The sequence below is a fragment of the Passer montanus genome, unplaced genomic scaffold (assembly GCF_014805655.1).
Source record: "Passer montanus isolate IOZ18808 unplaced genomic scaffold, ASM1480565v1 scaffold44, whole genome shotgun sequence".
Classification (NCBI taxonomy): domain Eukaryota; kingdom Metazoa; phylum Chordata; class Aves; order Passeriformes; family Passeridae; genus Passer; species Passer montanus.
In genome coordinates this window covers 4105512-4130868 of record NW_024369262.1, presented here as the reverse complement: position 1 = coordinate 4130868, position 25357 = coordinate 4105512, and the positions used below count along the sequence as shown (strand labels likewise).

Genomic DNA, 25357 nt, shown 5'->3' with positions numbered 1-25357 from the left:
ACAAGAATGTAACAAGTAAAAACAAAAGCAAAGACAAATAAACAACAGCAGAAGATAAATTGCTGCTCCCTCACTGTAGAGCTTTTTCTCCTCCAGCACTCTCCTTTCTCCCACTTCTATGTGGAACCACGTGAGAGGATCTACTCAATGGAGAATGTGGATGGTTTATAATTTTTCAGCAGAGATGACCAAGATGTCCCACAGCAACACAGCAGGAGAGCACTCCTCCAACAGCCTGTGTGCCATAAGGCCCTGAAAAGCGCCCAAATTCACCCTGAGTGCAGGTGGACTCAGCAGCAGGGATGGTGTGGAGCTCACCAGGAGAAGTCTGGGATCCTTCAGCAGAAAGGGAGACAGCTCACTGTGGGTGCTGGGGGACATCAGGGCATGGAGGCAGATGGGGGCTGTTTATTCCACTGAGGCTCTCAGCAGTAATCAGGATATTAAAGCTGTTATTAAATCAACCCTCCAGAACTCGAGCAGATGTCCATGCAAACAGACAACAACAGGGTGATGTTAAACCAAAAAACCACAACCAAAACAAAGACACCGAGACGTCTTCTCCCCATTGCTCTGCTCAGCCATGCCAGAACCAAAACAAAGACACCGAGCAACGTCTTCTCCCCATTGCTCTGCTCAGCCACGCCAGGCATTATCAGAAGGCAAATCAATCACCAAAAGTTACCTGTGGCTGCCCAAATCCAGGCCTGAACAACTTAACTGAGGGACGTGCACCACGAGTTAAAGGCCTCCAATCTCATTTGGCTCATTCTGGTTCTGTCCTTGAAAAAAACCCACCCAATAATAGGTCTGGCTGCGGCTCAGACAGAGGCATAATGCCATCCTCCTCATTAATCAAAGGCTTTCCCCACGGCCAGATGTTTGCTGACTTCTACTGCTTTCTTTTATTACTGGTTTGGAGGCAAAAATTGCTGTGTGCTGAAGTTGCTCCAATTGAACTGGCTGTCCCTGGTAACTGCACCCCGGCATTATTGAGTTACAGAGGCATTCAACGAAGAGTGGCTGTTTGCTTTGACAATTCCATCTACTTTTCCCAATAACCATCAGAGTAAGATGCTAATTTACTTTTAGGACTGTGGGAATTGTACTGCAAACCCAGAAAGGAGCCTGGGTTTTAAGAGCTATAAACATTTGGTCCCAGGGTTTGGAAGAAGGAGAGACATAGAAAAATGCAGAGTACACCAGAGAAGGACAATGACAGATGGACCTTAAAAGTCTTATTTTTTAATAACACTGAGCAACAAAAGTGATGCTTTTCTATAGAATAGGAAGCCATCATCTCTCCACAAAGTTTTCATGGCCTCAGTAAATAAAGTAACCAACACACAATGGGAAGAGTTGGCTTGAAAGGACTTCTGGAGGTCTTTGAACTGGGCATCACCCACATTCAACCCTGCTGGGCAGAGCTTCTCCCAAACAACCCTGTAACCTGCAAGGATGGGGAGCTGAGAGCTCAGGGACAGAGCTCTCAGTGTTCCCACCCCTCCTGCTGTCTCTACCCTGCATCTATAATATCCCTTTCTTCCCATAAATCTATATAATTCGCCGGGGTTTAGGAGTATCCCTTAGTGCAAAGGAACCATAACTCAAAAGCACTGCCTACATTCCTCTAATGCTTTTGTTTTAAAACAAATTAAGCCCGTGAGGTACTGAACATATGCTCGACATCCCCAGCTCTCCCTGGCATGTTTTTGAAAAATACAAAGTTTGTGCTTTTCTGGGGAGTCGGGTCATTAACCCGACTATTTAAAAAATCAGCCTATTATACAAGGAAACTTCTAACTGCCTGAGCTACAGGTTATAAATCTCCTGTTTAGAAATCTGATATCCTGACATAATTGCCCTTACAACTTACAAATAGGTTCTCTGTTATCCGTAGATTAAGCTTCCTCCAAAGCCACATCACATCTGCTTAGTTTTGAAAATATACAGCATGAGCCTCAATTACTTTACACTCCACACAAAAATAATCCTGAATTTAACTCAGGGCTTCTTGGAATAAGAGTTTAAGACCCCATAATCTTTTTATTTCATGTTTTCTTGCAATCTAATAGATGGAAGCATTGGCCAGCATGTAAAATTAATGCCACCTTCCACTTCTATGATTTCCCAACCATTTAACTACATTGCAGTGGAATTTTTAAAGCAAATACAGCAAGCAGAAGTCCCACCATCTAAATAATCTGAAATGTTCTGTAGGGAAATGGTCAGGTACTAATTGGAACCACAGTGTTTTCACATCCCTGTAGGAAGAGGGTTTGGTTTAAAAGAAACCTGAGTTAAACTGTAGTTTCTCTGAAGGATGAAGCTTCTGTTGCAGCTCCTCTGATTAATGAAACTGCTCAGATCCCGAGCACTTGGGTGAGCTCCCAGTTAGAAGTGTCTGGACTTCAAAGGGGCAAACTGGGGGCCTTGGGCAGCATTGTCATCCAGTGCACAGCATTAAATACAGCAGAGTTTTTGCAGAACTGGGCACTTAGTGACAAAAAACAGCAGCAAATGAGGGAAAAAAAGGCAAATCCATGTTTCAAAGCTACACCTCTTCTCAGCAGCAGGGACATCACACGGCGCTGCCAGACAACAGCCAGCTATTCCTTAAACAATTCCTTCACCTAAGGAACAGAGCAGGGCTCAGAGACCCATCCTGGAAGATGTCATCCTTCTCACCCCAACACAGTGTCCAGACACAGGGGATGCCTGAGGGGACACTGAGCCACCCCCAGCCCAGCAGGTACCAGCGTTATCCCCATCCCAGCCAAAGCTGAGCCACAGTCTGCCTCAACCAGAAAGATGTTTAGAAATGGCACTGTGGGGCACCTTTTCAATTCTTACTCAATTGCTTCCAGAGATTAGATTTGTAAAGAGGTGGGTTGTTTTTTTGTTGGTTTTTTTTTTCCTTTTAAGCGTTGCAAGCCCATCGCGAAGTCGAGGCTCAGCCTGTGCCTTCCTTTTCCTCGCAGCCTGCTCTGCCTGGCTCTTAGCGTGCTTTCTGTCCATTACCTTTCAGATTAAACTCCACGGATGAGAGGCTGCAACTTGCAGAGCACCGAGCACACCGAACGAGCGGAACAAACCCCATCCCACAAACTGGCCGGGCAGCTCCGCCAGCAGCTCCCGGCCGAGCCGGGCTCGCTCGCTCCTCAACCACGGCTCCCTCCCGTGCCCAAACCCCCTCAGGAGCCCACGGGCACCGTGTCCGCTGCCCTCGCCAAGCTCTGCTTCCCCCGGGTGCCCACCGGAGTGAGGCCGGGCGTGGAGGAGCTGCTCCCCTCACGCCTCACCTGCTGTGAGGGGAGCGGACCCGGCCCCCCTGAGGGGCCCGGCGGTGACCACGATGCCCAGCCCAGGCTCCCCTCCCGCGGGGCGACGGGACCTGGGAGCCGCGGCACCGGGGGAGCCCCGCGGGACAGCGGCCGCCACCTCCCCGCCGCTTCCCCGGGGAACTTTCTGGAAGGCGCCCAGCCCCGGCCGAGCCCCGCGGCCCCCAGACAAAGCCCGGGGCGCGCCCCGCCGCCCCCCGCCCGGCCGCGGCCGCGGGGCTCACCTTGCGGTGCTTGTCGGCGAAGGGCAGCGCCAGCCAGGGCATGGCCCGCACCGCCTCTTGCCACTGCTGCTGCTCCTGCTCCGCCGACACGAAGACGATCTCGAGGCGCTGCCCGCCGCCCGCCGCCGCCTCCCCCCTGAAGCGCCCGTAGAAGGCGGCCAGGCTGGCGCCGAGCTGCGCGCAGGGGCCGCCGAGGCTGCAGCCGAAGTAGAGCCCCACCAGGGACACCCCGCGGGCGGCCAGCGCCGACACGGCCACCTCCTCGCCGTCGGCGGCCACCAGCACCTCTCCCAGCACGTCGGTGAGCGCGCCCGCCATCCCGCTCCGCTCCCGCTGCGCGCCCGCTCCGCTCCGCGCCCGCCGGCCGCGCACGGCGGAGCGCGGAGCCGCTCCGTGCCGCATACTGACACGGAGCACGGCCAAGTGCGGTGTTGGGGGGAAGTTCTTCCCTGAGAGGGTGAGCGCTGGCTCTGGGTGTCTCGCCGCTGGAGCGTCCGAGGCCAGGCTGGACGTGACTCCGAGCAGCCCGCTCCGGTGGAAGGTCTGCCAGCCTGTGGGAGACCTGTGGTGGCACACACAGCGTGGCATAGAACCAGCTAGGATGAGAAAAGACCTTTGAGGTCACGAGTCCAAGCCAAGCCTTGTCAAACAGAGCATTGTGTGTGCCACATCCAGCCTTAAACACCTCCAGGGATGGTGACTCCGCCGCCTCCCTGCGCAGCCCATTCCAGTGCCCAGTCGCTCTTTCTGTGAAGAACTTCTTCCTAATGTCCAGCTAAACCTCCCCCGGCGCAGTTTAACACCATCCTCTTGTCCTGTCGCTGTTACCTGGGTGCAGAAGCTGATCCTCACCTGGCCACAAGCTCCTTTCAGCTAGAGAATGGTAAGGTCACCCCTGAGCCTGCTTTTCTCCAGGCTAAACATCCCAACTCCCTCAGCCGCTCCTTCCAGGACTCCTCACAGCTCCCTCCCAGGACTTCTTCCACAAGCTCCCTTCCAGGACTCCTCACAAGCTCCCTCCCAGAGCTCCTTCCACAAGCTCCCTCCCAGGACTCCTCACAAGCTCCCTCCCAGGACTCCTTCCACAAGCTCCCTTCCAGGACTCCTTCCACAAGCTCCCTTCCAGGACTCCTTCCACAAGCTCCCTTCCAAACCATTCTGTGACTCCCCACCGGCCCCATGAGGGTAGATCCAGCCTCCCCAAAGCCCACAGATTTATTCCCTTCTTTGTTTCCAAAATCGCACATAAATACATATTTACCCCTATCAAATGCAGGCAGAAAAACCCGAAAGCCAGTCCAGAAGCATAAACATAAATTGGGCCGCGTTGAGTTACACCGTCTGTCTGGCTGGGGTACAGAAAGGAAATAAAGCAGAGACACTGACATGCAAACCAGGCTGTAAAATGTACTTGCTCTTTGTAATCAAAGTCTGCAATCTGCAAGCCTGCAGAATTCACTGCGGGATCCTCAGCTGCTCCCGACTGATGTCCACGCTGCAGAAGAGCCCCAAAACAGCACACTGAAATCTTACTATCTACTGCAATAAACACCTTTTTTTTTTTACAACCCTTCCTTATTTGGTTTCTCGTTACTGTTGTTGCTTTCAATTGTATTTAAAATCATTGTGTAGCATCCAGAGCCATTAGGGGATGCTTTATAAATACAATTAATTATCATTATTCTTATTATTACAGCTTTACAATCTCTCTTTTCTCTTGCCAAGACCTGCTCCCTAGAGGTGGTTCAAAGCAGGAGAAGTTTTGTCTTGTTTTTTATTTGTCCTTCCTTATCTGCCTTAATTAAGTATCTGGGTTCTTCAGGGCAGGGAAGCTGTTTTTAAAGTCTGCAACCCTGAACTCAACCAACCCATGAAGCAAGATAAATATTCTGCTGTAAAAATAACATTTATGGCTGCAGTTAATACATCTGGCCCTGCTTTTAATGAACAAAGAAGGAGGAAGAATCTCTGAAACACAGAAGAAGTCAAAAGCATTTCTCTCTTAAGGAACAATAAAATAAAATGAGGAAACAATGAAAAAAATTCACAAGGTGAGGTGTGACTGAACTGAAGTTACACCATGAGAGAGCTTAAAATGTGGTGGGTGTCTGTCCAGGTGCTGGTTCTGCAGCAGAATCGCAGATTTAGGATGCCCATTTGAGAACAAGCTTGAGACACTGGAATTGAAGAGTCAGGACAGCATCCCAAGGTTTTTAATAAGCAGTTTCTTGTCCATATAGAGCCACTGGCTATCTGCATTTTTCTAACTCTTATTTATTTTTCATAAGTAGTGGAGTTTTTAAAATATTATTTATATTATTAATATTCTATTAATTTATATTAATCTATACTATATTATATAATATATATATTATATAGTATATCGTATAATTATATATTATCTATTGTATATTATATAATATATAATATATATTAGATTATACTAGATATTAGATATTATATAATATATAATTATAATGTATAATATACTCTATATATTATATATTATATATTATATTATCCGGGTTGACTACTACATACTATATTTTTCACTTAAGTATTTAGCAAGTATTTTTTCAAATATATTTATTATATATATATATTTGTTTATTATATTTAGTCTATTTATAAATTAAATGTAATTTCTTTTATTTCAAATATATTTTTTTTCAAGCATAATTAGCAAGTTTGGGGTTTTTTCCCAAAAATATTTGGCTAATAATTGGCACATTTTGGGATTTAATAGACACCCGGTGTCTATTAAACATTAGGGTCTTGAAAAATAAGCTCATTAGGATGTTGAAAAACACAAACACTGACGGAATGAGGCAGGGCTAGAAGCACCGAGCCCGAGGAGCGGAGAGAAGAGCGGCAGGAAAGGGGATCCGCGTCCCCCCCGCTCCCTGCCGGTGCTGCGGGAGCGCCCGGAGCGACCTCGGGACGCGGGGCTCCGGTGCCATCTGCCGGGGACAGCGCGCACGGCAGGCGGGGACAGCGCACCGGGAAAGGAGGAGGCTGGAAGGGACCTTGTGGCGCTCCAGAGCTCCCTGCGGATTTCTGCAGCCAGGCGTGGGGCACTCTGTCCTCCAGGGACCAAGGGACAGGACGGGAGAAACGGCCTCGAGCTGCACCAGGCTGGGTGTCTGGGGAAGATTCTCCACCAAAATAGTGGCCGAGCACTGGGAGAGGATGCCCAGGGTAGTGGTGGAGTCATCATCCCTGGAAGTGTTCAAAAAACATCTGGATGTGGCACTGAAACAGCAGAGTTAGCCTAAAGTATCCACTAATGCCTCTGATCATCTGATCCTACGGTACGACACTTATATAAAAACTTAATTTAATTGCAAAAGGCTCCTCAGTTTTTAATTCAGCTGCATTCTGAACTCCACGCTGCACTGAGGGAAGTGGATTTTCCACAGTGTGTGGACATCAGCCAGCAGCAAGGTCTCTTAGAGCAAAGGGACACGCTTCAAACAGTTCAGTGTTTGACATAAACCCATTGTGTCCTGACATTCTCCTCATTGGGCAGCTCTCAATCACCAGTGCATTTGTGGGGTGTATTTTAGCAGCAAGATCTTGGCTGTGTTTCAGATTATGGACATCCATACCCAGAGAAAAGCTGGGGTAACCATCCTGCCGGGAATCTGCAGGGAAAACAAGAGCTAATTCTGCTCTGCACATGATGCAAGCCAACTGCAACCCTTCTCCTCTCAGTTTTTTCTTCTGGAGTCACATCAGCATTGCTGAGAACTGCACAGTGTCCTGGCTGCCGAAACCAGCTGCAGCAGGACAGCCCGCCTGCCTGCTCCGGCTGGACTGGGGCTGGTCACACATTAACGCCTTTAAACTGCTCTGTGTCAAGATATCAGCCTCCCAAAACTGCTGTGGAGTCACTGGTGGTCTAAAACAACCAGCAGGGAGTTTGACCCTTCAAATTCCCCCAGCTGGTGTTGCAATCCTGTTAATATCTGCATTGCTGAGGGCAGCTCGTGCTACCTTTGACCCTCCTCTTGTCTGTGGCTCCGGAAGGTGAGTCCTGCTGGATCCAGCTGGCAAGGTCCTTGTCCCTGTCACAGAGGCAGAGGCAGTGCCAGGTCTGCTGTGCCAGTGACGGGGGAGGCCTCAGGGCACCCCTGATCATCCAGCCGGGTCCCGGGGTGCCTGTTCTGTCGCTTTCCAGCAGGACTGGGGTCCACATGTAACCACAGAAACACAAAACAGCGCTTCTGAAAGCGACCAGAGTTGATTTCAAACAACACCAGCAAGACACAAGGAAAGGAATTTCAACCACAGCACTTCTGTGCATATTTGGCTCTCTGGGGCTAATCCAGGACCTGGCTCCTGGGACTGGGAGGGAACTTTTCTCCCCAAGCTTGCAAAGATGAGCCTTTTTATTTTCAAAGTCCTTTCCCCCCAGATTTCTGCCCCATTCTCTCCCTGCTCTTCGCCAGCCCGGGGTATTGATCTCAGCAGGGTCACCAGTAAACTTCAAAGGGACTCACACTTGCACTGCTCGTTTAGGACCATGAATAGCACCATCTGAGCCTTATCGTTTCCCCTCTGCCTCCACGGGAGATAAGGGCACGGCAGGAGCCCTCCGGCCATGGTGACAGTCACACCACCAGCCAGTTGTCACCTTTTCCCATAACCATTTCTGTTTCTTCAGAGCTGCCCCTGCAGCACCATCCTGCGCCCACTGGCCACAGGAGAGGAGGAAGGATCATTGAGAGGGGCACTCTCTTGTGTGATTTCATCGTGGCACATCAAATCAGAATGACTGTGACTCACCACCACTACTATGCGATTTTTCATGATGTCACATCATATTTGAAGTGACAAGGGGATAAGTGAAACATTAACAAGACGGGCTGGTGACACCACAGCTATAAGGCACCAGGGCAGCATTTAAACAGCTGGAAAACCGAGACCCGCTTTCCACTGTAATTTTCCATGCGTTAGCAATAGGTTTGGTTACAGCTACTTGGTTACAAGTACCTGCACTTAGGTAAAATTTCACTCCTGTAACAACCCGGCTTCTGACCCAAACCAAATCTCCTTCTTGCCAGGCGCTGGGCGAACACAGCCATTCCCACCTCCTCACCCTGCCAGCTGCACCGCTGGGCACCGGCCTGCTGGGTGGCAATGCCTGGATCAGGGACAATCCCTGACCACCCTCCTCACCCTGCCAGCTGCCCTCACCCTGCCAGCTGCACCGCTGGGCAATGCCTGGATCAGGGACAATCCCTGCTCACGAGCTGTTGGTGAGTGGATGGAGAAGGGGAGGCTGCCCTGCGCTCTTTCCATGACGCTGACGGCAGAGGGGACATTCCTTTGCTCAGATGTCCCGTTCCTGCCTTTGCCAGCTCCTGTGTTAGGGGACCCACATCACAGACAGCACCTTGGGGTGTCCTAAACCCTTGGGAGTCCTAAACCATTGTCCCACAAGGAGTCCCCCAGTCCATAACCACCACCTGGGGGTCTCTGGACCCACACATGTCTCCTCAGGGGATCCCCATCCCAGAGCCGGTGAGCAGGAGAGCTCCAGATGTCGCTGAACAAACAAGAGGGTCCCCTTCCCTTTGCACAGGGGATCCCCAAACCACCAAGACCACAGGGGATCCCCAACCCCCAAAATCCCCGCGATGGCTCTGGCCAGCACGTGTGTGCGGGGAATGCCCGCCTGCCGACACGCGGCCGTGCGGCTCCCGCTCCGTCCGCCGGAGGCTCCCAGCCCCGTCCAGGCGCCCTGGACTGCCCGTGCCGTGCCGAGCCGTGCCGAGCCGAGCCGTGCCGAGCCGTTCCGCCCCGCCCCCAGCCCCGCGGCCCCGGGGGCGGAGGCGAGCGGGCCGTGCCCATAAGGCGGGCGGAGGTGGCCGGGCTGTACCGGCGGCGATGGCGGCAGCGCGGTGCCTGCGGGGCGCCCGCCGCCTCCTGCCCGCGGCCGCACGGCACGAGTGCTTCGAGCTGGCCCGGCTGGCGGGGCCCGTGGTGAGACCCTGGGCGGGGTGAGGCGGGGAGGGGCACGGGGGACACCCGCGGGACACCCGGGGATCGCGGCGGGGCTCGGCTGTCCGCAGCCGGGCAGCGCTCCCCGGGCGCTCCGGGATGCTGAGGGGGGAGACTTCGGGTCCTGCTGGTCCCGTGCCGCTGGTTCGGCTGCCTCCGGGCACGGCTGTGCCACGGGGACCACAGCGCGGTCCCTCGGCCGCTCGCCGCGCCTGGCTGGCGCCCGGATCCTTATTCTTGCCCCAGGCGCTCTTGCTGCTGCCCGGCGTGGTCCCTGCAGCTCGGCAGTGCTGGGCTCGGCGAGGGGGACTAAGCCGTTAAACTGCTCTGTGAAACCGGGCCTGAGCCCTGGCACTGCCACCAGCACTCACCCCTTGGGTGGCAAGTGGCACTGTGCTTGGTGCCAGCTCCATGTCTGGCCCTTCCAGCGGGCTCTGGGTGCCCTATGCTCGCTATCCTGAAGTCCTCCCTGGACTGGAGCTGCCGTTTGCCATTTGTCTGGATCCTCTGGAGGGAAATGACCCTCTGGGAGCTGGCACAGACAGTGCTGAGCACGTTTTGGAGAGGCTTCTGCAAAGGGGAACCATGCACCACAGCCGTGGTCCTGATCACTCGTGTGTGAACGTTTGCTCTGGTTAGAGCTAAACAGCTAAATTTGTGCTTTTAGTCTTCTGCTATATCTGGTGAATAATACCAGCTGTTAAACTTCTCAGAGGCACTGTCCCTGACATCAAATCCCTGACCCGCTGTGTTCAGTCAGCAGAAGAAGTCTAGACTGGTTTCAGTTTCTGCAGATGAGCACATCAAGCCCTGTCAGTCCCCTCTACTCTCCTGCCTGCAGCACAGCCTGCTCTTCCATGTGCACAGACCCTTCCAACCCAAACCTCCAGCTCTGTTTGATGATCATTCCATGATAAACGCTGTGCTGGGATGGTGCTGGAGGTACAGACCCCTCCTGGGGGGATTGCTCACAGCAGTGGGTCGAACATGCCTGGACCTGCATCTGCAGGCAGCACTGGGAGGACTGCAGAGGAGAAGGGATTGTTCTGCTCTTCCTCTGACCCCTCAGAGCTGGTTTTCCAGCAGCTCTGGGCTCTTGTCTTGCCAGCTGCTGTGTGAGGAGAGTGAACAGCTCCTGGGCATGGTTTCCAGCTGTGCCCACCCCTCAGTGGGTATAAATGTCCCCAGCTCCTGCCATCTGTTTCAAGCTGTGCCATGACTCCATGCTCTGGATGCCTGTAAGGGAGACATCCTCCTGCCAAGGGAAAATGAGGTCTGGAGTGCAATCTCTGCTGCAGCATTGTTACACACTGCTGGCAAGGAGCTCACAGGCTGGCCTTGGTGTCCCTCCAGGAGGAGAGGATGTTGTGGTTTTGGAGGATAGTTTTGCACAGATGCACACAAATGTGGAAAAGCACTGGGATGTTTTATTTTTCCTTCTCTATGCAGCCTGCATCCTGGAAAAGAGGATTTCTAGTGAAGCCCTTAAGCCTCTCTTAAATGGGGTCATCTGGCAGATTGGCTGTATAACACCAAAATACCACAGGGCAGGTAGATGTTGGCTTTGAAAGACAAAACTGCTGAGAGCCTGCTTGAGTCCTGGAGCTGCCTCCCCTGCCCAGCAGTGCTGGCAAGCAGGGACGGGTTCCCAGGACCTCAGCAGAGCCCTGGCCTCGAGGCATGGGCAGAAGCACAGGGAAACTTGAGTTTTCATAGTCCATCTCCTGGGGGAGGGGTGGTGTTCCACAAGCCCTAACAGCTCTTCATCTCACCATCTCCTTCTCCTCTCATCCTAGTTCTTTGCCCAGCTGCTGGGGTTCCTGATCAGCGTGGTCAGCTCCATCTTCTGTGGCCACCTGGGGAAAGCTGAGCTGGATGCTGTCACCCTGGCTGTGTCTGTACGTATTGCTCCAATTCCCCTTGGATTTAAAACACATGAATTGCGTCTCCAAAAAGTGAAGAGCCAAAAAACCCAGACCTGTAGAAATGTATATGTGAGGGCCCTGTGTTTTTTTTTCCCCCTGAGCAGAGGCAGGAGAAGGGAGCTGAGCAGTCAGTGCCTGTGCCAGTGCAAGGCCAGCACCTGAGAGCCTCTGGCCAGCTCCCTGGACCCAGCAGAGCTGGGCGTGTAGCCAGGAGCAGCTCTGTTTGTTGTGGTGCTTTAGATCTTCACCCCTTGCTAGAAGATCCTTTAGTTAATGAGACTGTTATTCTGAGAAATAGAGAAGGACTGGAAAACTTCCCAGAAACTTGCATCAGAACTGTCTCCCCACCCAGCTGGGAGGGAGGCAGTGCTGTGGGCCAGCTTGCCCTGTCTCTCCTCCAGGTTATCAACGTGACAGGCATCTCCATCGGGGCTGGCTTAGCCTCAGCATGTGACACGCTGATGACCCAGGTCAGTAGCAGCCCCCCCTTCCCTGTGCCTGGGGGTGTTTCCTGCTGGTGTCTCACCTCCTGTGCAGTGTGATCTGAGCACAAAGGGCAGGGCTGTGGCAGCTGCCAGACAGAACAGGGTTGGAAACGCTCTGGCTGGAGCCTGCTCCTTCCCCAGGTAGCCCTGGGTCATGCCTGGGTGCCAAAGGATTTGCAATCTGCAAATTACACCCAGCCAGCCCGGTATCTGCAGCTGCAAGGCATGGGAAAGGCATTCAGTTGTCCTGTTGTTGCCCAGCCCCTTTGGCTCCCTGTGATGCCCACCTTGGTCCTCTCTCCTGACCCAGACCTACGGCAGCAAGAACCTGAAGCAGGTGGGCACCATCCTGCAGCAGGGCATCCTCATCCTGCTGCTCTTCTGCTTCCCTTGCTGGGCCCTCTTCATCAACACCGAGAGGATCCTCCTGCTCATCCGCCAGGACCCCGAGGTCTCCAGGTCAGGGGTGAGATCCAGCCCTTCTGGATCAGGGGTGTTGAAATCAAGGCTCTCTGGAGCTGGAGCGCAGCGCTGTTTGGCTTGGCTCTTGCTTTGCTGGGTCGTTAACTGGGGAAACAACTCTCTTTCCAGGTTAACTCAGCTCTACGTGATGATCTTTATTCCAGCACTTCCTGTAAGTCTCTGCTAAGGCTGTTAGGAGCTCTGTGTACCTTAGAACACCAGGGAGAGGAGGGAAGGCCTTTGCTGTGTGCCTCACAGGGCAGCTTTAGGGTTGTACAACCTTGTGCCTCACAGGATGTGCACAGGCCAGCAGCTGCTGGACCAGCAAGCAGGGGCTCTCTCATCTTCCTGTGCTAAGGCTTTTGCTGTGGCCACAAAACTTGTGATGGACATTGGAACCAGGCTCACTCTTAGCCCCAAGATAAAGGCTGGAGCTGTTCCCAGACTCACAGCTGACTCCTCTGAGGCAGGGAGCAGAACCCCTGTGGGATAAGGGTCTATAGGTTTATCCTTCCAAGCTTCCTCACTGATGAGGAAGCATTGGAGATTTCCCATTTGGAGCCTGATCTGTCTTCCCAATGGGAATGGGATGTGCTTTTTGTCTCTCTTGGTTTTGGGTGCTGGCAGTGCTTCAGCTGGAGCACAGGGGTTTTGGAGGAGGGTGGAGGGGGTTGATCTGTCAGCGTTCAGTGGTCACAGTGTGGTGATAAACTAAATCCTGGCTTTTGCAGGCGGCGTTTCTGTACCAGCTGCTGACAAGATATTTACTGAGTCAGGTATTGTACAACTGGCCAGCTTCTGGCCGTGGAATAAAGCTATTCCCAGGAACATGGGTAAACTTGGGGATCTCACTTCATCGTGTTCCAGGGAGATCTGGGCTGGGGAATGTGAGATGAGCCAGCCCTGGCTAAGCTCATGGGAGCCACTCTTAGCTGGCTCAATTTCCTACCTCCCAACTCTGTTTTGTGGGTTGCACCAGCTCCTGAGCTCTGCTTGTGCCCTCCTGCATGCCTCACACAGCCCATCCTCACCTGGAACAGGAGCTGCCCTCTTGTCTGTCTCCTTGGGCATTACTGGAGGTCTCCCTTGTGCTCACTGGGTGGGGCTTGGGCTGTGTTTTGGGGAAGCGAATTCCAAAGTTCCTCCTTGGCTTCCAGGAGATCATTATGCCTCAGGTGGTGACAGGGATCGCAGCCAACCTCCTCAATGCAGCCATGAACGCCTTCCTCCTCTATGCTCTGAAGCTGGGCATGGTGTAAGTGTGGGCAGGGCTGGGGTCAGGCTCTCCTGGGTGCAGGGTTTGCTCAGGGCACCAGGGGGTTCCCTGTGTGCCCAATTCTGCCTACCCCTCCTTCCAGCCCCCAGTCTGCAAAGCTGAGGGGTCTGTTCCATATCTGCAGCAAGGTTGCTGTGGGTGCCCTTGGGTTTGTCCTGCTGTGGCTGAGCAGGTGGGCAAGGATGTCACCTGTAACCTGCCTGTCTCTCCCCAGGGGCTCTGCCTGGGCCAACATGGTTTCTCAGTACACCCAGGTCATCCTCCTCGTCCTTTACATGTGGTGGAGGAAGATCCATGTGAAGACCTGGGGAGGTACTGTTCTACCTTAACCCTTCACAATACCAGAGCCTTGACATTGTCACCAGCACGTGACAAAGGGATTGCCATCCCATCACAGTGGGAAGGTGCTGTAGCCTTGTCCTCAAGGCTTTTACTGTAGCTCCAAATGAATTATTGTCAAATATTCTGTCTCAGAAATGCAGCATGGCACAGCAGCAGTCATGGACTGATGCCCTGTGAGCTGCAGGGGGGGTGCCCTCAGAGTTGGGGGGTTGTCAGAGGGGATGTGGCTCCCCGTTAGGGGAGCAGGTGGATAACACAGGTTCATTCTGCTTCACCTCCTCCTGTCAGGCTGGAGCAGGGAGTGCCTCGTGGACTGGGGCTCCTTCATCTGGCTGGCAGTGCCTGGCATGGTCATGATGTGTATTGAGTGGTGGACCTTTGAGATTGGCAGCTTCTTGGCTGGTGAGTCCAAATCCTCTTTTCCCGCTGGTTCCTGGTGGCTGCTGCTTGAGCGTGTCCCCAGAGCCCTCCTCACCAGCAGGGAGGGTCTGCAGGACACTGCAGGTGTTCCCATCTATTCCATGGGGACAGGTGCCTCCTTTTCAGCCAGTGAAGGAGTGGCAAATCTTTTCCAGGGCTGATCAGTGTGGTGGAGCTGGGTGCACAATCTGTCATCTACGAGCTCGCCTGTGTGGCATACATGGTAAGGGCTGGGGGTGTGAAGCCCTAAACCTGGGAAGAACCCCAAAGCAGTGGTCCTGAGAGCCAGAGGTGGGAAGCAGGGCTTGGTAGCAGGCAGGTGATGCCTCTCCAGCCTGCACATCCAGGGTGTTTGTAGATGGAAAATCCCTTCACTGCAGCAATGCCAGTTTGTCCCCAGTTCCCCAGTGGGGAAGAAGAAAATCTCTGCAGGCTCTGCTGTCACTGCAGGCTCTGCTGTCACTGCAGGCTCTGCTGTCACTCACCCCCTCCTGTCTCCTGCTTCTCAGGTGCCTCTGGGCATCAGCGTGGCTGCCAGTGTCAGAGTGGGGAATGCCTTGGGAGCAGGGAATGTGGAGCAAGCCAAGACCTCCTGCATCACTGCACTGCTGTGCACAGGTCAGTGCAGTCCTGCAGAGCAGAATAAAGGGCAATTATCAGCAAATGGTTCAGTTTCCCTCTCCCAAGGCTGGGGACCTCCCACAGGAACCCAGTGCCACTTGTTTGGACCTTCAGGCAAGGCAAGATCCTGACTCTTCTGTTATGAGCCTGACACAAAGGCTTTGATACTTAAAAATGCAGCTTAGTGTTCTGTCCTCACTCTCCAGAGGGTAGAGGGAGAGGAAAACAGACTTGTCCTCTGCTGCAGTATCATTTGAGGTCAGTGAAGTCCAGTCCCCACCACATGGAGCCCCTGGGGTCTGGGCCTGGGTCAGGAGCAGGATGTGCTGCCCTTGGAGAAATCTGACTATTCCTTTTTCTTTCAGGAGTTTTCGCTGTGGTGGTTGCAGCATTGCTGGGGAGCCTAAGGAACGTGGTGGGATACATCTTCACCAATGACACGTGGGTTAACAGCTTTCTTTTAAGTCTTATTGCCTTCTTGGAGGCTGTTATTTATACCCCAGAATGTGCTGACAGATAAGAGTTCATAAACCCCTATCTGGCAAACATTTCTCAAAGGTTCCTCCCCATTTCCCAGTGTCCCTGGGCAGCACAGCTGCTTCTAACTGGGACACTACCATGGTAGCAGGCTGGGATCAGGGAACTGGGATCAGGGAACTGGGATCAGCCTTTGTGGTTGATTGAGGAAGATAAGTGAGAATCAGGTGGTGCTGCTTCCCCTGACCAGTCCATCCATCTTCCCAACAGGGAGATTGTCACCTTGGTGTCCAGAGTGATGCTCATCTTTGGTCCATTCCACTTGCTGGATGCCACAGCAGTGAGTATTGCACTCTGGACCTGTTAAAATGATCCAGAGATGCCAACTGAGAAACTGTCAAAGCAGCTGCTTGTGTTACCTCTGTGCTTGTGGCTGCCCCTTGGCATTGCTGCAGGCATCCCAGTTTTTCCTCCTCTTTTCTAAAAGCTCCAGCTTTTCACTGGTTTATCAAGGCAACACAAGTGAGCAGCTGGCTCTCCAGAGATACCAGGCTCTCCCAGCACACTGGGATACTCAACAGACAGTAATTCTGTCCTGTTTCCTCCTGTCCTGTCCTGGGGGAGGCACCTGGGCACTGTGAGGAATCTCTTTGGGATCAGCTCAGTGTCTGCAGCGAGACGAGCCCCACACCACACACTCCAGAACATGACCTTGCTCCCTCTTGGCTTGGTGGGACAGTGCTGTGGGTTTCGCTGTCCCCAGGGCTGTGCCAGGCCCGGGAGTCCCCTGGCAGTGGCCCTGTGCCCTCTCTCCCCAGGCGACGTGTGGCGGGGTGCTGCGGGGCACGGGCCGGCAGAAGCTGGGCGCCGTGGCCAACGCCGTGGGATATTACACCATTGGCTTCCCCATCGGCATCTCCCTGATGTTTGCAGCCAAGATGGGGGTGTTAGGTACGTGTGCCCTCCAGCTGGCGTGGTTTGAGGGGTGTTGAGCAAAGGCTCAGCCCTGGAACTCGTGCCCGGATCTTCCTTTGGATCGGCGGGGTTGGATTGCGCATTGCTGTGGTTGGGGCGGGCACTGAGTTGGTCCCAGTAAATCCAGGCTTACTCCCAGCTTCCCCAGGAGCTGTTTTTGGGCTGAAGTCCTTGGGCATCCTGGCACAGGCCAGGTTTTTCTCAAGCCCTCCCTGAAGTAACTTCCCACTGCTGCAGGTCTGTGGGTTGGGATGATCATTTGCATCTCCGTGCAAGCCCTTTCCTTCTTGGCTTTTGTCGTCCGCATGGATTGGAGGAAAGCTGCAGAGGAGGTGAGAGTTGTGCTTTTCTCTGGTACTTCTTGAAAGGTGCTGAGTTAATTCCTGTTTCAGTACAACACTACAGCCCTGTAGGAGGTGGCAGAAGTGAGCTGGGGTCTGTCCTTCTGTAGCAGAGGAGCAATTTGGTGCTGAGAATGCTTGTCTTGGGAGAGTGGAGGGTGTTTTGGGCTGGGCAGGACACCCTTGCCCTGAGAAGAGCAACTCTTCCCTGTGTTTTTAGGCTCAAGTCCGAGCTGGAATGAAAGAACAAGTGGAAGATGTGAACTCCAATGGCACAGCTGCTAACAAAACATCTGCTGTGGGTATGTAGCTGGGCCTGACACCAGGCAGGGAGCCCAAATTCCCCACCCAACCCCTTCCTTCCCTTCCCTTCCCAATTGTGGCAACCATGGGAGGGTAGGAGGTGGCAGAAGTGAGCTGGGGTCTGTCCTTCTGTAGCAGAGGAGCAATTTGGTGCTGAGAATGCTTGTCTTGGGAGAGTGGAGGGTGTTTTGGGCTGGGCAGGACACCCTTGCCCTGAGAAGAGCAACTCTTCCCTGTGTTTTTAGGCTCAAGTCCGAGCTGGAATGAAAGAACAAGTGGAAGATGTGAACTCCAATGGCACAGCTGCTAACAAAACATCTGCTGTGGGTATGTAGCTGGGCCTGACACCAGGCAGGGAGCCCAAATTCCCCACCCAACCTCTTCCTTCCCTTCCCAATTGTGGCAACCATGTCTCTCCTGGAGGCTCAAATGGCTGGAAGGAGCACAGTGCCTGCTGCTGGCTCTGGGTACAATGGGGTACACATCCCCAATTGTGGCAACCATGGGAGGCTCCTGGAGGCTCAAATGGCTGGAAGGAGCACAGTGCCTGCTGCTGGCTCTGGGTACAATGGGGTACAAGACACATTGCAGCTGTGTGTCCCAGTGTCCCCAAGCCTGGGGAAGGACCCTCAGGGCTGTCACAGCTGCTGGTGCAGCCTCCCTGCAGCGCTGTCTGTCCCACAGGTTACACCTCCCTTGACCCAGACACCGGGGACACCACGGTGCTGCCCGAGAGCATGGTGATGAGTGAGAGGCAGCCTGCCCACGAGCTCAGCACGCAGGAGGAGCCTGCTCTTGTCCCTGTCCCTCCCCCTGTGCCATGGAGGGCTGTGATCCTCCGCCGTGTGCTGGCTGCTGCTGCTGCCGTCACTGTCCTGCTGGTGGGAATCCTGGTCCGGCTCCTGACTGGCAATGGCTAAAGCCAGGGACACTGGGGGGCTGTGCACGGGGCAGGAGGGCACGTGGCAGTGTCCCAGAGGATGTGTGGGGGAGGAATTCCCTCGCAGTGCCTTACAAAAAGTCCCCTTGCACGGTTTCTGGTTAGCTCACAGTGTTTTATCCCACACGCAGAGTTCTTGAAGGGGGTGAGGATGTGGCACCTGGGGGAAAAAAAAGGCTGGAGAGCTGGTTCCTCCTGCTCTGCACTGGGATGTCACTTGTGAGAGGTGGGAGCATTTCCTGGGGCTGAGCCTGGAAGGAGACAGGGTCCTGGTGCTGCTGTCCTGCTCTCTGGGGACATTGGACCATGTCATTTGCTCATGGCAGAGGCTCCTGCTGCCCACAGCATGTTTCCTCACACACCAGCCTGTACCATCATCTTGGGGTGGCAAATGCCACTTGCAGCCACTGTGGAGCAAATGGATTTTGCTGGAAGATGTCAGACTCTGCTGTTGGGTGCTGGATGCTGGCCCTGACCCTGCTCTCCCTCTGCAGGGCGGGCACAGGGCCTAAAGCAACTCTTCTTTGCACTTTTGTAAGGTGGGATTTTGATACAATAAAGTTTTCTGAGTAAATGTTGGGCTGTTTAATATGGTGTGAGCATGACCCTGGTCATTGGCAGGACTGTGCTGTTACAGAGGAAAGACTGTGGGCCTGGTCCTGGCCCTGAGGTTTGTGTTATCACTCTTCCCCTTGGTACAAAAGCAAGATTTGTTGTTGAGCACTGTGGAAAGAGGGAGGTTGTGTTGCTCAGCCCCACAGGGCCACCAAAGGACTGTCCTATGTCACAATGCAGACAGCCCAGCACTGAGTCCCTCTGGGCTGTCCCCAGCTCTCACCTGCACCTGTGTGACTGTGACATGTCAGCTGCTGGGCCCCGGTAGGGCAATACCTCACACACACACGTGTGGCACCTCCCTGCCACCCCTGTCTCCTGGTGCCGGTGGCCTGTGAATGAAAAAATGTGACACCGATTTTGAACCTGCCACCATCCCCAGCGGGAGGACAGAGCAGATCCCGCCCTGCTCAGAATCCCGGTAGGTTTGGGCTGGCACTGAGGGGAGGGCAGGGAGGTGTCCCACTCTGTCCCATGAGCTACCCCAGCCCACCCCGAGCAGCGGGGGCTGCACTGGCAGCATCTCCCCTCCCCGCCGGGCCAAGGGAGGACTCCGCGCTCGGCCTGGGGGAGCGCTGCCAGTGAAACCCGACACGGCGGGGCTGTGCCAGGACAGCCGGAGCCAAGGGGCCGGCTTGTCCCGGCCACTGCGATGGGAGTGGGTGAGACACAGCCCCGCCACTGCCGGCAGCAGCTCACCTCGGCCGCACGCCCCGCAGCCTCCGCCGCCGCTGCCGGAGCAGGAGCATCCTCCAGCCCCTGCCCCTGAGCTGCGCTCCAGCAGGAGAGGTAGGCAGGCTCACAGCGTGGATTTAGGATGGCTCAGCCGCAAACTTGACTCAGGACAGCGCTGGGCACGGCGTGTCCGGGCTCCTCAGCGCTGCCAGGACCCGCCGGGCTCCGTGCCCTGCGCTGACCCGGTGCCCAGGCTTCCCCCGGGCCGCCCAGCCGCGGGCAGCGCCGGCTGAAGTTCAGCCCGGCGTGGTTACACATTGCTCGCCGCGGATGGGTTTAACAGAGCGCGGAGGAAGGGGCTCGCTGCACTCCCCCGGCAGGGCAGCATGAAGCCGGAGAGCTTCCCCGAGGAGAATGGCTTCGGGGAGGGAAGGGCGGCTGGCCAGGGTAACCCCACACCCGAGAAGAAACGCCGCTGGATTCCGGAGAACTTCAGGGAGGACGTGAGGCAGCTGCTGGTGCTGGCGGGGCCGCTGGTAAGAGACTGCCCCCAGCACGAGCACCCCTGCTCACCTCCATGCCTAACCTTCAGCTCTCCTCCCTGCTCAGATCCTGATCCAGCTGCTGATCTTCCTGATCCACCTCGTCAGCTCCATATTCTGTGGCCACCTGGGCAAGGTTGAGCTGGCCTCTGTCACCCTGGCCATCGCTGTAAGCATTCCTGGGCACCAGCTCCCTCCCTGCTGACACGGGGATGAGATATGGCAGGGGGAAAGGACAGAGGAGGTTTCACACTCCCACTTTCGGCCCCTCTCCCTACCTGAAAGCCCTAAATGCTCACCTTCACTCCTTGCTTTTTTAACTCCCAGGTTATAAATGTCACCGCCATCTCTGTAGGTTACGGTTTGACTTCAGCGTGTGACACCTTGATATCACAGGTGGGTAGGACATGCTGGCTTGTCCTGGGGACACGGGGGGTTTCCAGCTTCAGCTGATGATGCCCAGGCACCACACAGAGCCCTGGCTGCTCCTGCGAGCCGGGGAAGCTTCTCCCCAGGTAACAATCCCATAACGAGGAGATCCATGCTCCAAATCCTTCCCAGGAGGGTTTCAGGGTGGTCAGGGCTGCTCCACGCTCTCCAGGGCCCCCCTTTCCCCCCAGCACCAGCTGATTTCACCACTGCCCTGTCACCCTGCAGACCTATGGCAGCAAGAACCTGCTGCGCGTGGGGGTGATCCTGCAGCGTGCCACCATCATCATCCTCCTCTGCTGCTTCCCGTGCTGCGCCATCCTCATCAACGTGGAGCCGTTGATGCTGCTCATGCATCAGGACCCCGATGTCTCCAGGTTGGGCGGTCCCCTCATCCCTGCCCAGGGTGGAGGGTGGCCATGGCCGTGTCCCCCCCTGACCCCCTCTCTGTGCCCCCAGGCTGACCCAGCACTACGTGGATGCTTTTCTCCCTGCCCTCCCGGTGAGTGCCCGTGGGCACCCTGGGTGCCACCTGCACGTGGGGACAGGCTGTCCCCATCCTACAGCTCAGCACTGGCTCATCTCACCCAAAATTTCCTTTGCAGGCGGTTTTTGTGTATAACCTGGAGACAAGATACCTGCAGAACCAGGTGGGTCCTGAAGTCCTCACACCCCCCTGGCTCAGGGCTCCCTTCCACAGTGCATCCAGGGTTTCCATGCTCACTGTTCTCAGTGACAAGGTGTCCAGGTGTCCCAAAACGGCCCTGACCCTGTAGATCACCCCATTCCACAGCCAGCTGTATCCATCCACCTCCCTTCATACTTCCCCGCATCAGGGATTTACCTCCCTCACACTCATTTTCCAAGCAGGCGACATCACTGCCAGTTTGGGGGTTTTTTCTGGGAAAGGCATTGAAAGTGGGGCTGGGGGGACGCTCACACCTCCCTCCCAAAACCTTTGGGAAGACCCTCCCATGTTCTCCTCTTTGCAGATGATCATGTGGCCCCTGGTGCTGAGTGGGGTCATCGGCAACATCATCAACGCGGCTGCAAACTACGTCCTCCTCTTCGTGCTCCACCTGGGCGTGACGTGAGTGGCATCTGTGTCCCCTGGAGAGCAAAACAGGGCACCTGGCAATGGCCAGGGAACACCGAGCTCCCAGGGGGACAGCAGGATGCGTTTTTCCACCCTGAGGGAGGCATAAGCAGGATGCCAATGAACTTTCTCACTTCCTCTGCAGGGGCTCTGCCTGGGCCAACACCATCGCTCAGTACTCACAAGCCATCTTCTTGTTCCTGTACATCATATGCAGGAAGCTGCACGTGAACACCTGGGGAGGTAAGGGCATCTCCCCCTGCTCCCTCTGCTTCCTGCTTGACCCAGAAGTGTCCATAAGACTTCTATCAGGTATTCTTGATAGAAGAGGAATTCTGCTCATCCCGATGGTGAAATATTAACCCCAGCCCGCGGTGCCCCGGGTACCACAGTGCTGCTTCAGTGGCACTCGTCACGCGCCAGCACTGGCAGGGCTGTGTGACCAGCACTAAACATTAATTCTGCAGAAACGAAACTTTCTGCTGAGGCTTTGGAAGGTTCAGCCCCAAAGCTGGATGAGCACAGACGTAAGCAGGAGGTTGTCCTTGGACACAGCTCCAGGAGGGATGGGCTGAGGGTTGTGCTGCTCTGTGGCCCATGGGGCAGCAGCACAGAGGTTATAGGTGGACACTGGGCTGCTGGAGATCCTGTGGAGTGCTGGCTCTGAGAACAGGCCCCTCCAGCTGCCCCGGGTGCTGTGCAGGATGTAACATGGCCAGTCTGGTCACCCATCAGGTGCTGTTCCTCCTCTCACCAGGCTGGTCCAGCGAGTGCCTGCTGGAGTGGGACAGCTTCACCTCCCTGGCCATCCCCAGCATGCTCATGATGTGCATTGAGTGGTGGACCTACGAGATTGGGAGCTTCTTGATAGGTCAGTGGAGAGGGGAGCTGCCAGGACACGGCCAGGCCTGACCCAGAGCAGCTCCCACAGCCAGCACTGACCCCTCCTGTCCCACAGGGCTGCTGAGTGTCGTCGAGCTCTCTGTCCAGTCCATCATCTATGAGGTGTCTGTTGTGGCTTTCATGGTAAGGGCTGGGTTATCACTGCACACCAGGGCTCTGTGGGGGCTGTCCTGAGACAGGCACACAGCAAAAATCTGCTCCAGAAAACCCCCACCTTCCCCTCTGCACTCGAATCTCTCCCTGCTCCTGCCTGTCCCTCATGCAGAGATGCTTTAAATCAAATCCTGAACTCCATCCTGCTCTCTGCTGGGTGGGTATCCCCCTGTCACTGTGACAGCCCCATTGTCAGACACATGTGAGCTCTGTGCTTGCAGTTCCCCCTGGGGCTGGGCACAGCTGCCAGTGTGCAGGTGGGCAACGCACTGGGCGCCGGCAACGTCGAGATGGCCAAGAGATCCTCCTACACCAGCCTGATCTGCACAGGTCAGCCCACAACAGCCTGGCAAGCCTCCTCCTGGCCTCCTTCCCATGGAGCAGGGAGTGTTTGCAGTCCTCTGCCTGCCTCTTTCCCCCCTGCTCTCCAGCCAGGCTGGGCTCAGCTCTGTGCTCTGTTTTCAGGGGTGTCCACTGTAGTTGTGGTGTCCATTTTAGCTGCCTCAAGGAATGTGCTGGGATACATCTTCACCAACGACAAGTGAGTGTCCCCAGCTCCTGGCCTTGGTGTGTGGAGGTCAGTTCCCAAAAGTGATCCTTGGCTTTCCTCCATCCCCAGGGAAATCGTTGGCTTGGTGGCGTGGGTCATGCCTGTCTACATTGTCTTCCACTTGTTTGAAGCCATGACTGTAAGTCCCAGGGAATGCTGCTGTTTTCCATGGGGAACCTTGGTGCTCAGCAGCAGTGTCACGGGTCAGGCAGTTGAGGATCCCTCAGGCTGCAGCTGAGCACCAGTGCCCACACCAGGACCCTGCAGACCTCCTGGGATCATCCCTTAGAAAACATCGAGCGCATAAAAGGATGGTGACCCATAAAACTAGGCAGGGACACAGAAATAATGGGCAGAGGGAGGGAGCTGGGTCATCTCCTGACCTGGGCCCAGGTGGTGCTCCCTGCCCCAGCCCCTCTCCCTCTCCTGGCAGGGTGCCTGCAGTGGGCTGCTCAGAGGCATCGGGAAGCAGAAATTCGGTGCCATCATGAACGCCGTGACTTACTACGGTGTGGGCATGCCCCTGGCAGCTGTGCTGCTCTTCGTGGTCAAGATTGGCGTCATGGGTACTGAGCCCTGGGCACTGCACCCCCAAACCCCCCACGGGCAGCTGCAGCTCCACTGGGGCTCACCACAACCCCTGTGCCTGGCTCCGTCCCTCTGCTGACCTGCCTGCGCACACTGGGGTGCACTGGGATGGCTCCTGCAGCTGCTGGGAGCTTTTAGTGCGAAAAAGCAACCCCAAAGCAATCACCCTGTGTCCCCACTGACCTGGGTGACATTCCCTTTCTGGACCTGCTGTCCTGGGATGCTGGGTTGGCTCTGGCTGATTCTGTGTGCCCTCTGCAGGCCTGTGGATCTCGATGCTCGTCTGTGTCTTCATCCTCTGCACCTGCTTCCTCACCTACATCTCCCGTGTGGACTGGGAGAAGGCAGCCAAGATGGTAATCCAGGCACTGACAGCACACCCCTGCTCTGGGAAGGTCCTCAGTGCCCTGCTGGGATGAGGCAGGCTCAATCTCATGTCCAGTGCTCCAGAGCAAAACCCAACACTCCCATGGCATTCCTGAATTCAGCTTCCCCCTGCACAAGCTCTCAGTGGCCTCAATGTTTCCCCCTGCACCTCGTTTGAGGACACAAAGCTCAGAGCAGATGGGGCTACCTCAGCCCTGAGCATCACCTGGTGCCTCAGCAGCCCCAGGGAGGCCCCAGGAGAGGCAGCACAGCTTTGCCAGGCGGGAATTCCCAACTAAACCCGGCCCGTTCCCTCGGCAGGCTCAGCGCCGCGCGGGAGTGACCCCACAGGAGCTGCCGAGCCTGGGCCCCGAAGGCTCCTGCAAGGACCTGGATGTGGGACTAGCCCCCCCGCCCCACACGTACCTCCCTGCCAGGGTGGTGCTGGGCTCTGTCGGTACGGTGGGGAAGGGTTTGGTGCAGGAAGGGTCTCAAAGGGTTCAGGAACAAGCCCACAAAATGGGGAAATGTCATGCTGGTGACTCCCTCAGCTGCTGGGAGAGCAGTAATTACAAGCGTGGGCTCGGGAGGGTGACAGAGGCTGGCAGAGGGACAACCTGTGGGCAGTCCTCACCTGGTCCCACCTCTGGGGGCAGGACCTGGTTGAGATCTCCACTGCTCCTAAGGTGCCTTCAGCCCTGTGACAAAACCCCCCTGAGAAACCCCTCAGTCCCCCACAAACCCCTCAAGGCCCGTTCTCCTTGCAGCGGGATTAGAAGTGCAGAGCGACGTTGTGCTCACGGGCATCACCAGGACAGAGGGAGCCCTGTACCACCTGGAGCTGCGGGAGGCCACCCGTGCCCCTGCCACCCCCCTGGTCACCAAGCAGCTGATCCTGCGGCGCGGGCTGGCCGTGGCCGCGGCCGTGGCCTCGCTGGCCCTCGGCATCACCGTGAAGCTGCTCACCAGCATGGACTGACTCGCACCAAGGACTCCGGGGACTTGTTTTTGGGGTGAAAGCCTTTCCTGAGGGACAGGCGTAGCGAGCACGGACAAGCCAGGGAGAAGAGCGAGCGCACGCCTGTCCCGCAGGAGCCAAAGGGCCTCTGTCAGTGTTCAGCAGCGTTTGTGCAGAGTTTGGTTGGGAACGGGCCCCCAAAATGCTGCTCTGAGCTGCCTGGCACACAGTGAGTGTGTGGGGGACCCCCCAAGCCCACGCTGTCACCACCCACTGGGGCTGAGCTCAGCCCAGCTCCTCCTGCTGCTCCGTGACAAATGCCCAATAAAGAATAAACCCAGCTG

The 25357-nt window shown here is 55.4% G+C and overlaps 3 protein-coding genes across 4 annotated transcripts in view; 2 read left to right on the top strand and 1 right to left on the bottom strand.

Moving 5' to 3' along the window:
* NXN (nucleoredoxin) overlaps nt 1-3939 on the bottom strand; it is a 46995-nt gene extending 43056 nt beyond the window's left edge. Inside the window, exon 1 of the mRNA XM_039720836.1 lies at nt 3566-3939. Within this exon, the coding sequence (XP_039576770.1) occupies nt 3566-3883 (318 nt within the window). The 5' untranslated portion in view covers nt 3884-3939. The remainder of the gene's footprint in view (nt 1-3565) is intronic.
* Nucleotides 3940-9416: 5477 nt separating this feature from the next.
* LOC120507843 (multidrug and toxin extrusion protein 2-like) lies at nt 9417-18708 on the top strand. The gene is made up of 17 exons (XM_039720966.1): nt 9417-9553; nt 11368-11469; nt 11898-11966; nt 12292-12440; nt 12573-12615; nt 13175-13219; nt 13601-13698; nt 13934-14031; nt 14350-14463; nt 14637-14704; nt 14991-15099; nt 15468-15543; nt 15850-15919; nt 16398-16530; nt 16792-16886; nt 17116-17197; nt 17883-18708. Exons 1-17 carry the CDS (start codon nt 9458-9460, stop codon nt 18116-18118), a joined length of 1683 nt encoding a protein of 560 aa, XP_039576900.1. The 5' UTR covers nt 9417-9457; the 3' UTR covers nt 18119-18708.
* A 674-nt stretch (nt 18709-19382) lies between these two features.
* LOC120507705 (multidrug and toxin extrusion protein 1-like) lies at nt 19383-25355 on the top strand. Of its 2 annotated transcripts, none has more exons than XM_039720685.1 (18): nt 19383-19542; nt 19772-19964; nt 20038-20139; nt 20298-20366; nt 20628-20776; nt 20859-20901; nt 21005-21049; nt 21392-21489; nt 21641-21738; nt 22253-22366; nt 22454-22521; nt 22773-22881; nt 23017-23092; nt 23171-23240; nt 23535-23667; nt 23951-24045; nt 24377-24512; nt 24823-25355. In XM_039720685.1, exons 2-18 carry the CDS (start codon nt 19815-19817, stop codon nt 25032-25034), a joined length of 1767 nt encoding a protein of 588 aa, XP_039576619.1. In that variant the 5' UTR covers nt 19383-19542; nt 19772-19814; the 3' UTR covers nt 25035-25355. The 2 variants fall into 2 exon arrangements, with proteins under 2 accessions (XP_039576619.1, XP_039576620.1); XM_039720686.1 differs by having other exon boundaries at nt 19391-19542; nt 19809-19964.
* The last annotated feature ends 2 nt before the right edge of the window (nt 25356-25357 follow it).